This window comes from Mauremys reevesii, linkage group 1, assembly GCF_016161935.1.
Source record: "Mauremys reevesii isolate NIE-2019 linkage group 1, ASM1616193v1, whole genome shotgun sequence".
In the NCBI taxonomy this organism is placed as follows: domain Eukaryota; kingdom Metazoa; phylum Chordata; order Testudines; family Geoemydidae; genus Mauremys; species Mauremys reevesii.
This window is the reverse complement of record NC_052623.1, coordinates 54,958,007-54,971,420: the sequence shown is the minus strand read 5'-3', so window position 1 is coordinate 54,971,420 and position 13,414 is coordinate 54,958,007. Positions and strand designations below refer to the sequence as shown.

The following is a 13,414-nucleotide window of genomic DNA, read 5'->3' as shown; positions in this document are numbered from 1 at the left end:
CCCCTTCCGTCCTGAGGCTTGTGGTGCCCACGGCTTTCTCGGCACCTGGGCAGAGCGTGCAGCCGGGTTCGCGGCTATTTTTAGCGCTTAGGCTTGTGGTGCCGACGTCCTTGTCGGCACCAGGGCAAAGAGCGCAGCCGGGTTTGCCTCTGTTTTTAGCCCTGAGGCTTGCGGTGCCGGCACCGGGGCAGAGCGCGCAGCCGGCTTCGGGGCTGTTTTTAGTGCTGAGGCTTGCGGTGCCCACGTCTGTGTAGGCACCGGGGCAGAGCTCGCACCTGGCTTCAGCGGCTGTTTTTAGCCCTGTGGCTTGCTGTGGCGACATCCTTGTTGGCACCGGGGCAGAGCACAGTCGGCTTCGATGCCGCGGAATCCTTCTGTGTCCGGGAGGTTGAATCTCCGCCTCTACGGTCTGTGGGAACCGTTGCTGAGGCGTGATGCAGGGCTGAGGCGCCTACCTTTGGCGCTGTCAGCACAGAGGATAGGGATCTGCAGGAGACCCCTTACCCTTGTTAAAGTCTCTCCTATGAGACTGCTCTGCTTCTTGCCTCCGCTCCAGGGAGGGTGAAGCAACGCTCCCCACCAGTTCAGATCTGGCTGGGGAGGATGTGGGAGTGGGTTTAACTTTCCCCATCTCTGAAAGCGGCTGCGGGGATTTTTCCATGAAAAGCATTTTAAGCCACAGGTCCCTGTCGTGCGGAGCCCTTGACTCGAGGCTCATACAGTGGAGGCACTTTGCGGGGATGTAGGCTTCCGCGAGGCACTTCACACAATGTGAGTGCCCATCCAACCTTGGTATGGAGTCCTGACAGAAAACACACTTCTTGAAACCTGAAGCCCCTGGCATCGTAAATTAGAAATGGCAGGGGAGAGTGTCTCAGTGAGAGACAAGTCTGAAGTGACTTTTTTTTTTAAACTAAGTAACTATGTAACTACACTAAAGGAAGGGAAACAACTGGGAAGTAATTAATAATTATTTCTATGTTCTTTGTTACTGTTTCCTATAGATACCAGGGAAGAGAAGGCAGCACTGCTCCGAGTCCCGTCTTCAGCCGAGGATGGTTGAGAAGGAACTGAGGAGGGTGTGGGGTGCACGCACCCTGGAAGATTCCAACTGCACGGGAGATACCATCTGGGTGCGTGCGCCCCAACCAGGCACTGCTACCGAAAATCTCCGATCGACAGCGCCGGGACGCACCGTCACCTAGAGTGGAGCACCCACAGGGACAGCACTCGAAGAAGAACCATGAAAACCAAAGGACCACTGATATTTCAACTGCAGAACATTTTAAATTCTGAATTTGCACTTTATAAGAGTAGACGATTACATTTTGATCAGTCTTGGTCTGTTATCTCTCTCTAAGTTTGCGGTACAAAACAATAAAAAGGCTTGATTTCCCTTGTTTGGAATAGAATATAATTGCAATTTCACATGGTTTCTTTGTGACCCAAACACACATTGTACACTCAAGTATGCTTCAAAGGAAAAGAAAATTTAGTGATTCTTTTAAAAAGCTGGTTGAATTTCTGATTGGTAAAGACACAGTTGTGGAAAACACAGGTGTGGTTTATATTTCATTGAGAACATTTTACAAACCTCTACTCAAGCAGTCCCAAAAGAGATGAATTCAAACAAAATCGTTGGCTAAAAAAATAAAAATACCTCATTGTGTTTTTAATTGGAAAATTATTTTTATATTTGTGAAATAAATTAAGTTATTACCTTATATCCAGGTCCTAACTGATGTATTGCAAATATCTGTGCCGGATTGAGTGCTTCAGTGAACACATATACTGCTCCAAGTTGACCACAAAACACTCTATTTGCATCAGCTGTCTCTGAAGAGCCAAGAAAACATTTATCATAGCTCTGTATAAAAAAGAAAAAATTTTAATGAATTTAAAATACACAGTGGATATTCAAAGAAACAGTCTTTGTTTATTTTTACCAACAAAACAAACTAGATTATTGAATAAAGTAATATAAAGAAAAGAAAAAAATAACTTTAACTAGTGTAACCCACTCTGGAGCTAGTTGTTCCTGTCATATTACTCTAAGCCTCAAGAGCAATGGCTACAGAAGCTGAGGACTAAATTTCCAAGATTGCCTAGAGTTCAGGGTGAAGATTGAACAAGTTGAAAGCTACTACAAAAACCATTCATAAACCAGAACTCTGAGACAAAGGTTTTGTTTTACTTTCGGTTTTGGCTATTGTTGGGTGGACCAGAAACTTTGAACACTGTTCGTGGTTACCTCATTGTTAAAGGATGTCAGCCCATGAGACCAACTACGCAGGAGGCTGAGGAGGTCAGGCTACCAAGAGCCAACCTAATTTTCTATTGGACTCCAGACCAGTGAGCCTCAGAAAAAAGCTACCCTTTTAGGGCGAAGACCTCATAAGGAATCCTATGTCTATTTATTTTATTTGTGCGTTTTAAGCCAGCCAATAATTACAGTGCTGCATCACCCAGTTAAGAACTGATTCTCAATTCACTATCTGCCCAGGTGGGCTTTGGGAGGGTGCATGGAGGTTTGGGCCCATTGTAAATGCTGGGAGGAGAAGGGTGTAAGATATTGTTATTATTCTAGTTACTTCTCTTTCCTTATCCCTTATCCTTTGTCCCCTGTACCTAATAAAGTTCTCTCTGCTGTTGTACTGTTACTTTGGGAATAGTGATAATTATTTTGTATTTTGCATATTGGAATACAATCCTAGTATATTATTTGTTAGTAAACATTTTCCCAAGGGAAAGCCTGCTTGTGTTCCAGGCACATAAGCAGCACTTTGGCTGGAGGCAACAGGTTCCAAGATAGAGAACTCAGGACCCAGACTCCTAAAGTGAGAAGGGAGAAATCACTCCAAGCAGCAAGAAGAAGGCTTAAGACACGCCTCAGGGCTGGAATTACTTTAGTTATTACAAGCATATTTATTTTATGACTGTTTGCCATGGTTGGTTTTCATTCACATTCTTCTTCCAGGAGTAAAGACAAATAGCCAATTCAGCAAGTATCAAGCAGTCTCCTACATTTGGACCCAGAACACATGCAATATTCAAATTTGTCTCCTCTTATTCTAGAATTGCAAATAGGTAATCAGTCATAACTACACACTGGTGTTCAATGAATTAAACACCTTCTTCCTTGCATATTCTTTCTGAGTTAACAAGGAAAATAATTAAGTGTTTATCATACTGAATGGAAACTTGTACAACTGCTAACTGTGGCATGTGACCTGTCATTTAAATCAGCTTCTGTACCAGATGATTGTAAAATAGCTAACGTGACACCAACATTTTAAAAAGGCTCCAGAGGTGATCCTGGCAATTACACGCCAGTAAGCCTAACTTCAGTACCAGGCAAACTGGTTGAAACTATAGTAAAGAACAGAATTGTCTGACACATAGATGAACATGATTTGTTGAGGAAGAGTCAACATGTTTTTTATAAAGGGAAATCATGCATCACCAATTTACTAGCATTCTCTGAGAATGACAACAAGCATGTGGACAAGGGTGATCTAGCGGACATACGGTACTTTGATTTTCAGAAAGCCTTTGACAAGGTCCCTCAGCAAAGGCTCTTCAGCAAAGTAAGCTGTCATGGGTTAAGAGGGAAGGTCCCCTCATGGATCAGTAACTGGTTAAAAGATAGGAAAGAAAGGGTAAATAAATGGTCAGTTCTCAGAATGGAGAGAGGTAAATAGTGTTTCCCAGCGGTTTGAACAGGGACCAGTACTATGCAAAATATTCATAAAAGATCTGGAAAAAGGCATAAACAGTGCGGCAGCAAAATTTGCAGATGATACAAAACTACTCAAGATAGTTAAGTCCCAGGCAGACTGCGAAGAGCTACAAAAGGATCTCACAAATCTGAGGGACTGGGCAACAAAATGGAAGATGAAATGCAATGCTGATAAATGCAAAGTAATGCATATTGGAAAACATCATCCCAACTATACATATCAAGCGATGGGGTCTCAATCAGCTGTTACCACTCAAGAAAGCGATCTTGGAGTCATTGTGGATAGTTCTCTGAAAACATCCACTCAATGTGCAACGGCAGTCAAAAAGGTGAACAGAATGTTGGGAATCATTAAAAAAGTGATAGATAAGACAGAAAATATCATATTGGCTATATATAAATCCATGGTATGCCCACACTTTGAATACTGCATGCAGATGTGGTCACCCCATCTCAAAAAAGATATATTGGAATTGAAAAAGCTTCAGAAAAGGGCAAAAAATGATTGGGGTATGAGGAGAGATTAAGAAGATTTTGACTTCTCAGCTTGGAAAAGAGATGACTAAGGGGGGATATGATAGAGGTTTATAAAACCATGACTGGTGTGGAGAAAGTAAATAAGGAAGTGTTATTTACTCCTCCTCATAACTAAGGCTACATTTTAGTCATGGGTATTTTTAGTTAATGTCATGGGCAGCAAACAATAATTCATGGCACGTGACCTGTCCATGATTTGTACTATATACCCCTGACTAAATCATGGGGGTGGGGGGTAACCCAAGGGTGTCATGGGGGTGGCCTGGGGGTGCAGAGGGTGCCGGGTGGGTGGTCCAGGTGCACTGGAGGGGGCAGCCTAGAACCCCCACTGGTGCTGGGGGGGGCTGGCAGGCTCTCTACCTGGCTCCGCACCTCCCCGGAAGCGGCAACACCCCCCTCTCTCAGCTCCTAGGCGGTGGCACGGCCAGACAGCTCTGCACACTGCCTCCGCCCCGCGGCCAATGGGAGCTGCGGGGTGGTATCTGCAGGCAGAGGCAGCACATGGAGCAAGGAGCTGAGGGAGGGAAACATTGATGCTTCTAGAGAGCCTTCCAAGGCAAGCACCGCCCAGAGCCCTCACCTCCTCCCGCGCCCCAATCCCCAGCCGCGAGCCCCCTCCCACATCCAAACTCCTCCTGCTACTGGGGGAAAGGGGTGCAGCGGCCTGAGATTGCTCCAGCAGCAGCTGGTTCAGCCAACCCAGAGCCTGCCCGAGCTGCTCAGGTGGCCCCCGGGCCAGCCATACTGGCCGCTGCAGAAGTCACGGAGGTCCAAGAAAGTCACGGAATCCGTGACAAACTTGCAGCCTTACACAAGACCTAGGGGTCACCAAATGAAATGAATAGGTAACAGATTTAAAAGAAAGAAAAGAAGGCATTAAAAGACAGAAGGCATTTCTTCACAGAATGCACAGTCAACCTGTGGAACTCCTTGCCATAGGATGTTGTGAAGCCCAGGACTATAACAGGGTAACCATTTCCAGTGTTTTTTCTGGTGTTTACTGCATGAACACCAATTTCTTCTTAAAAAATCACTAGTGTTTTATCAGAGTTAACTGATTAAAATAAAAAAGCAGAAGCCCTGTATATATTGTACAGCATCTAAGATGATGGAGCCACAACCTGACTGAACCCTTTAGGTGATACAACAATATTAACAGTATCATTTAATAGCAGTGGATAATTGTTTTTTAAATTTAAAATGATTTAACATTTTTATTTAAATCAAATAAGTTTATTTTTAAAAAAATAAACCTGTTTAAAATTCAATATAAAATATGATAACATATGTCAAGGTATAAACTTGCTATATATTCTATAGATTAGAAGAGACCACAAGGGTCATCTAGTCTAAGCCCTGCCAAGACACAGGATTTGTCATGTCTAAACTATCCACAACTGTCTCCTTTTGAAAGCCTCCAGCGAAGGAGTTTCCACAACCTCTCAAGGCAGTGTGTTCCATTGTCTTACTGTTCTTACAGTTAGGAAGTTTTTCCTGAGATTTAATCTAAAACTGCTATGCTGTAGTTTAAACCCATTGCTTCTTGCCCTGTCCTCTGCGACAAGAGAGGACAACTTTTCTCTTTTTTATGACAGCCTTTCAAGTATTTGAAAGCTGCTGTTATGCCCCCTCAATCTCCTCTTTTCCAAACTAAACATACCCAGTTCCTTCAGCCTTTACTCGTATAGCTTGCATTCCATCCCTTTGATCATCTTTATTGCTCGCCTCTGGATTGTTTCCAGTTTCTTCACATTCTTTCTATACATTGGTGACCAAAATTGGACACAGTACTCTGGCCTCTGGCGGAGGCCTAACTAGTGCCAAGTACAGTGGTACTATCACCTCCCGTGACTTGCATGCTATGCCTCTCATTAATGCGACCTAAAATTGCCTTTGCTTTTTTTTTTTGCAACAGCATCACATTGCTGACTCATGTTGAAGTTGTGATCCGCCACAACTCCCAGATCCTCCTCAGCAGTATAGTTGCCAAACCAGTTATACGCCACTCTATATTTGTGCATTTGTTTTTTCTTCTCTAAATGTAGCACCTTACATTTGTCTTTGTTGAATTTCATTTTGTGGCTATAGTTCTCCAATTTATCAGAATTCTTCTGAATTTTAGCTCCATCCTCCAAAGTGTTGGCAACCCTCCCCTGCAGCTTTGTGTCATTTGCAAATTTAAACAGTATGCTCTCTATTCAAACATCTAGGTCATTAATAAAGATGTTAAACAACACCGGATCCAGAATGGACCCCCACTTGAGGCCTCCTTCCATTAACAGTTACTCTGTTTATGGTTGTTTAGCCAATTATGTATCCATTTAATGGTAGTTTGCCAAACCTGCATTTCTCCAGCTTAATTATTAGAATGTCATGAGAGGCTGTGTCAAAAGCCTTGCTGAAGTCCAGTATATTATGTCCACTGCATTCCCCCTATCCACCAAACCAGTTATCCTGTCAAAGAAGGAAATCAAGCTGGTTTGGCACAATTTGTTCATGGTAAATCCATGCTGGCTGCTAGAGATTGTCCTTCATTCTCCAGGTATTTGCAAAATAAATGTTTTATACATTGCTCTAGTAACTTCACAGGTATCGAAGTCAGGCTCTCAGGTCTAAACTGCCCTGGCTCCTCCTTTTCCCCCTTTTAAAATGAGCACTATGTTAGCCCTTCTCCAGTATTCCAGGACCTCCCCTTACGTCAGGTCAACTACAACCACTGTAGCCCACACTGTGCTCGGTTGGTGATACGTGTCCTCACCAGGAGCGCTTGCACCGACAGCCCTCAGACCCATGCAGCAACAGGCAATGTAAGCAATGCAGTGTCTACTCAGACAATGCATCGACCTAATTACCTCAGCTTAAGCACTACACTTCTCATGGAGCTGGAGTTATGATGTCAGAATAGTGGGCGACTTACATCAGTGGGAGGGATATTTTAGTGTAGATGCTTACAGAGTTAGGTCAATGTAAGCTGCTTTATGTCCACCTAACTCTGTAATGTAGACCAGACTTAAGTCCTCAGCAGACTACTGCTGCACAGATTCACACCCCAGCTTGCCGTGAACTAAAGTTGGTGTAGAAAAACTAGGGTGACTAGACATCATGTGTGAAAAATCAGGACGGGGGTGGGGAGTAATAGGAACCTATATAAGAAGAAGACCCAAAAATCAGGACTGTCCCTATAAAATTAAGACATCTGGTCACCCTAAGAGAAACCCACAGGCAACACATCTCAAAGAACATCAGTTACTATCACTCTTTTTCTTCATTGAGTGATTATCTATAACTTCCACTCTCAGAGACTGAAAAGCAGTTTACAGATGGAGGTAGGTATTGAAGTCTTACATAAAGACAGATCGAAGTACTACTTTACCAAAGGCTTTATCTTTTCAAGTTGCCTGTCCAATTACATACTGTTTTCTGAAAGTATGAACAGAAGCTCATGTGGCTGCCTTACAAATTTCTAAAATGGAGGCATTATTAAAGGAAGTTACAGAAGCATCTTGGGCTCTTGTACAATGGGTCCTAATGAATAATGGGGGATCCTGACCTGCAAGCATGTAGCACAATTTAATGTCTTGAAATTCAATTTGAAAGCTTCTGAGAATAAATCTGTTTACCTTTAACTCTCCTGGCATATGACACAATACATTTGGAAGAATGCCTAAAAGATTTAGTTCAATTTAGATAAAAGGCTAAAACTCTAGATATATCTAAAGAATGCAGAGTACTTTTCATTCTACTGGCATGAGGTTTTGGACAAAATATTGTTAAGTTAATTGACTAGTTAACATTACACTGGTCTTAGGTAGGAGACTCAGATAAGGCCTTAATGAAACCTTATCCGTATGAAAAATTATATAGGGAGGACCTGACATCAAAGTATTAAATTTACCCACTCTACATACAGAAGTAATCACTACTAAAAATACTGTTTTCACAGACTGAAGACTTAACAGACAGGTAGTTAAAAGCCCAAATGAGGTTTTCATTAACCTAGCCAATACAACATTCAGATCCCATGGAGCATGTGGATCCTTTATAGGTGGAAATACATTAGCCAGATGCTTAAGAAATCTTTCAGTAATAGGATGAGAAAATATATTATAACCATAATCTTAGGATGTTATGCTAGATGCACTTTAATTGAAATCATTGACAATCTAGAGAATTTTAAGGATAGAAGGTAATCTAAAATGAAAGTAACATCAGTATGAAAAGGGGAAATACTATGGTCCCAGGACCAATCATCTAATCTTTTCCATTTAGATCTATAAGTAGCTCCGGTGGAAAGTTTTTTTTTTATTGTTATCTATTAAAACTGCTTAAGAAAAGGTTTTTAGTCTTATTCAAGCAGCTGTCAGATGTAGGGATGCCAAGAGGAAGATTTGTCCCTTTGTTCTGTGATATGAAGTCAGCAATCAGAGGAAGGGTGATCAGTGAAAGTATCAACAACCTGATCAGGTCTGGAAACCAATATAGCCTGGGCCATGCTGGTGCAATGAGATTTATGGAAGTTGAGTCTTGACTGAGTTTCACTGCAGAAGTTCTTGGAATCAACTGTATTGGAGGTAAGCCTGATGAAAGCCTAGGGACTGTGAATGCATCAGCTATAGAGCCTGGACTGATCCCTGCCTTTGAACAATACCGCTGACACTTTTTGTTGATGTTTGTGGCAAAGCAATGAACATGAGATCATTTCCATTTCTGGAATATTACACAAGCCACAGTTCTCTTAAAAGTCTATTCATGATCTGATGGAAACTAACTGCTTAGCTTAGGTCTGTACGACTATTCAGAAGAAACTAGCAGATGAGCTGCTTTCAGGTACACTTTATGTTCTAATACACCACTTTCAAAGAATTTGCACTTTTTGACATAAGGGTGTTAATCTTGCCTCTCCTTGTTTTTTTAAATGTAAAACATGGCAGAGGAAGTGTCTGTCATGACTTGAATAACTTTGCCCTGGATTAGATAAAGAAAGAATATATAGGCCATGTGAATTGCTCCAAGTTCCAACATATTTATATGTAGAAAAGCCTCCGAGACCATAATGCTTAAGACCATAATGCTTAATCATGTTGGATATATCAGATTGTCTCTCAAAGAAAGAAGACTGCAGTGGTTGAAAGGGTTGATGTGACCCAGGGACCCCTTTGTGCCAACTGGCAGAGAGCACCAGGGGTGCATAGGGTTTTACAGGAAACCCCCCATCAGATATCTGCATAATAGGTCACCAAAGGGTTGCATGTGAGATCTCTACTGAGAACCAGTAGCTCACTGGTTGTCATAATTATTGCAAAACATATGTACAGATAATATTTAAGGAGTTATGTATCCATACTGAAAAATATATTCTTAAGGTCTTGGAGTTAAGGCAGGTCATGAGGAGGTAACTGATTCATATCTCCCTGTTCGGCCATTTGCGTACTGTATGCCTTACAAGCTAGATCTAATTTCCGTACTGAGTCAGATGCAATTTAAGAGATTGTGAAATCTACAAGGGAGGAAATCTACAGGAAGAAACCAATAGTTGGGGTGTCCTGATTATGAATAAAGACAAAGGATTGATGTGGTTTGACTTGGGGTGCAATGAGAGAGACACAATTCTTCATGTAGAAGGCAAACTGACAGCATGTTGGCTCATGAAAGTTGGATCACACCCAGGATGGCTCAAAAGCCCTGCATGGATTTTAGGTGAGGAATACTCTAGAATGCATGTTATGATTTTACTATATATGTAACCATTTGTTTCCAGTACTTCTAGTTGCTACTAGTTGAATATCTATACTTTGTTAAATAAACTTAGACACGTTTACAATGAAATCTAGTATAATTGCTGCGTATTAAGCAATGATCTGAGCTGGAACTGGTAAATTGGAGTGTACTGTTTCTTTAGAAGCTGAAAATCTGTGAATATTGTGATTGGCCAGTAGACCAGTGCCTGGATACCCCACGGAGAGCTCAGAGGGTTGGAGTGTGCCAATTGTTAACCTGTAGAGAGGCAGTGGCCTTTTAGGCCTTGAGGGGAGTGCTTGTGTGGTCCTTAGCCTGTCTTATGAAAGGAGACTCAAAGAGCTTGGCTTGTTTAGCCTAACCAAAAGAACGCTGAGGGGAGATATGATTGCTTTTTATAAATATATCAGAGGGATAAATATCAGAGAGGGAGAGGAATTATTTAAGCTTAGTAGCAATGTGGACACAAGAACAAATGGATGTAAACTGGATACTAGGAAGTTTAGACTTCAAATTAGATGAAGGTTTCTAACCATTAGAGGAGTGAACTTCTAGAACAGCCTTCCAAGGGGAGTAGTGGGGGAAAAAAGACATATCTGGCTTCAAGATTAAGCTTGATAAGTTTATGGAGGGGATGGTATGATGGGATAGCCTAATTTTGGCAATTAATTGATCTTTGATTATTAGCAGGTAAATATGCCCAATGGTCTGTGATGAGATATTAGATGGGGTGGGATTTGAGTTACTAAAGAGAATTCTTTCCTGGGTGCTGGCCGGTGAGTCTTGCCCACATGCTCAGGGTTTAATTGATCGCCATATTTGGGGTCGGGAAGGAATTTTCCTCCAGGGCAGATTGGCAGAGGCCCTTGAGGTTTTTCGCCTTCCTCTGCAACATGGGGCACGGGTCACTTGCTGGAGGATTCTCTGCATCTTGAGGTCTTTAAACCACGATTTGAGGACTTCAATAACTCAGACATAGGTTAGGGGTTTGTTACAGGAGTGGGTCAGTGAGATTCTGTGGCCTGCCTTGTGCAGGAGGTCAGACTAGATGATCATAATGGTCCCTTCTGACCGTAAAGTCTATAAGTCGAGGAGCTGACCCACAGCAGGCACAAACAAGGCTTCCTGATGCTAAAGGTGGGTGATAGTGAGGTTCCTCATAATCTTGAGTACCTCTGTGAAGCATCATAGTCGCCTGTAATTAGACTGTCTGTACTGTCTCTTTCTGATTTGTGAATTATAAATTCCAAGGATCTTTTAGGCAGCTCTTGAAACCTTCACAGTATGCAATCAATCATTAGTCTTGGGACTGTATAAATTTGTTCCTTCAAAAGGTAATTCTTCCACTGTATTCTGAACATCAAGTGGAAAGACAGTGGACTGAAGCCATGAAGCTCTTGTCATGACTATCACCAATGAAACTGAACAGGTCAGCTGCATCTGTAGCTGTTTGTAAAGCAATTCTGAAGACTAAAAGTCCTTCATTAACAACAGTCCGCATTTCTTGTTGAGATTCCTGAGGTACTTTATCCAAAAATGCTAACAGTTTTTGCCAACAGACAATTATATCTAGATAGAAGAGCATGATAGTAACAAATGCTTGTTTGGAGTATAGCCAAGGAATACCTCTTTCTACCCAAAAGATTAAGATGTTCAGGCTTGAGCTGGAGACCAGGCTCTGGCATTCTGTAAAGGGGGTGGGTCCCAGAGCTCAAGCTCTAGCCCAAAAGTACAGATCCCACAAGCCCAAGTCAGCTGGCATGGGCCAGCCATAGATTTTTAAATTGCAGTAGAGACATACCCACAGGCTCCTTGTTCTTGGGTGTCATTTTATAAGGAGCTGCTTTGTGTGCTCTGGAGCAGCAATGACCACCAAAGACTTGGGCAATGGATTGGTATAAAATGTTTCTAAGTTTTCCCTCGGAACTTGATATGTCCGATCAGCTTTCTTTGATGTAGCTGCAATAACTGGTGAGGTTGGCCATAAAGTTTGCACTGGTTCTATTAACTAGTCATTTAGGGCATGGCTACTCGGTCATGAGCAAAAGAATATAAAATATCTAAAAGCTTATGATATTTGTCAGAAACCACCTCAATTGGTATTTCCAGAGCTGCTGCAATCCTCTTGAAAATGTATATAATCAACCAGTGATAAGGAAGAAGTTGCTGTTAACCCTTCAGATCAGGAGGTTGCACATAAGGGTGAAGCATGAGAACGTTCATAATCCTTGAGAGAAGACTTCTGAGGTATGGTTTTAGGATGAACCTCTGATGAAAGATAAGCAAGTGAGTAAGGAGGAGATTGCTCCAAATTTGCATCAGAAACTGATAATGCACATTCTTCTGAATAAGGAGCAAATCTTTGAGGAGTCTTCATTAAGTGAATACCAGATCCTGCAGTCACATGTATAACAGACTACACTGATGAGTCACTGCTACACAGTACTGATAATGGGATGGCAGCATGAGCTGATAGAGAAGATTCTGGATGATCAGATACCACTAAATCTGATGGTACCATCGATGAAGGTGATGAAGAAATTGGTACCAGTGCTGGAGATGTATAACCAAATTAGTAACAGTGTATGCAATACTGATGAGAAAGGCATCACAGAGGCAGAATCTTTGACCTTAGATGCTGCCTGTGCACTCAGTACACTCTTGAGGGCATTCTGCGCCAAAAAATTTTAAAAAAATTCTGCACACAATATTTTAAAATTCTGCAAATTTCATTTGTCAAAATAACACTACATAATCATGCCAGTTTCAATTATTTTGATAATTTATTTCAAAATACTTGACAGCAAGTATGTTTGTACCAATACAGACATACAACATTTTCCCCAGGAGTAGAGAGTTAAAGAAATCCCTATGACAACCTAGTTCCTGTTTCTCTGCCACCTTTCCCCCCACCCCCGAGCCTAGCTTTGCCAGGGAGCTCTCCCCCCTCAGAGTCTAGCTGCAGGGGCCCCAAACCCCCTCCCCACTAGAGCCCAGCTGTGGGGCCCCCTTGCCCTGATACCTGCCCCCTCCCCACCTAGAGCCCAGGGATCCAGAGGGAGAAACAGCCTGATGCTTGGTCCCAGGCTTGCACATAGTTTCCTGTACACCGCACTTTCCTTCCCTCAGGGCATGCTGGGAACTGCAGCTGCCAGGAACCCTCTAGCTCCCTCTCTCTTCCCCCAGCAGTGTCTTCTATGTGTGAGCTGGGCTCTGGTGGGGCCAGAAGTCCCTAGTAACGCTAGCAGCACTGCAGCCCATTTCTGCAGGGGAAAGGAAATTATGCACGCACATTAATTTCTGCAAAATTCTGCATTGTGCAGTGGCGCAGAATTCCCCCAGGAGTAACTCAGTACTGAATCCTTGCATATTGATGGTATGCCTTTAGTAGAAGGTACAGTA

The 13,414-nt window shown here is 42.4% G+C and overlaps 1 protein-coding gene across 7 annotated transcripts in view; it reads right to left on the bottom strand.

Annotated features, from left to right (window-relative positions):
* Positions 1 to 13,414, bottom strand: part of NBEA (neurobeachin) — an 831,523-nt gene that overhangs the window by 622,918 nt on the left and 195,191 nt on the right. For all 7 annotated transcript variants that reach the window (XM_039530859.1, XM_039530876.1, XM_039530902.1 and 4 more), the window contains exon 8: positions 1,721 to 1,867. In XM_039530859.1, coding sequence (XP_039386793.1) covers positions 1,721 to 1,867 — 147 coding nt within the window. The remainder of the gene's footprint in view (positions 1 to 1,720; positions 1,868 to 13,414) is intronic.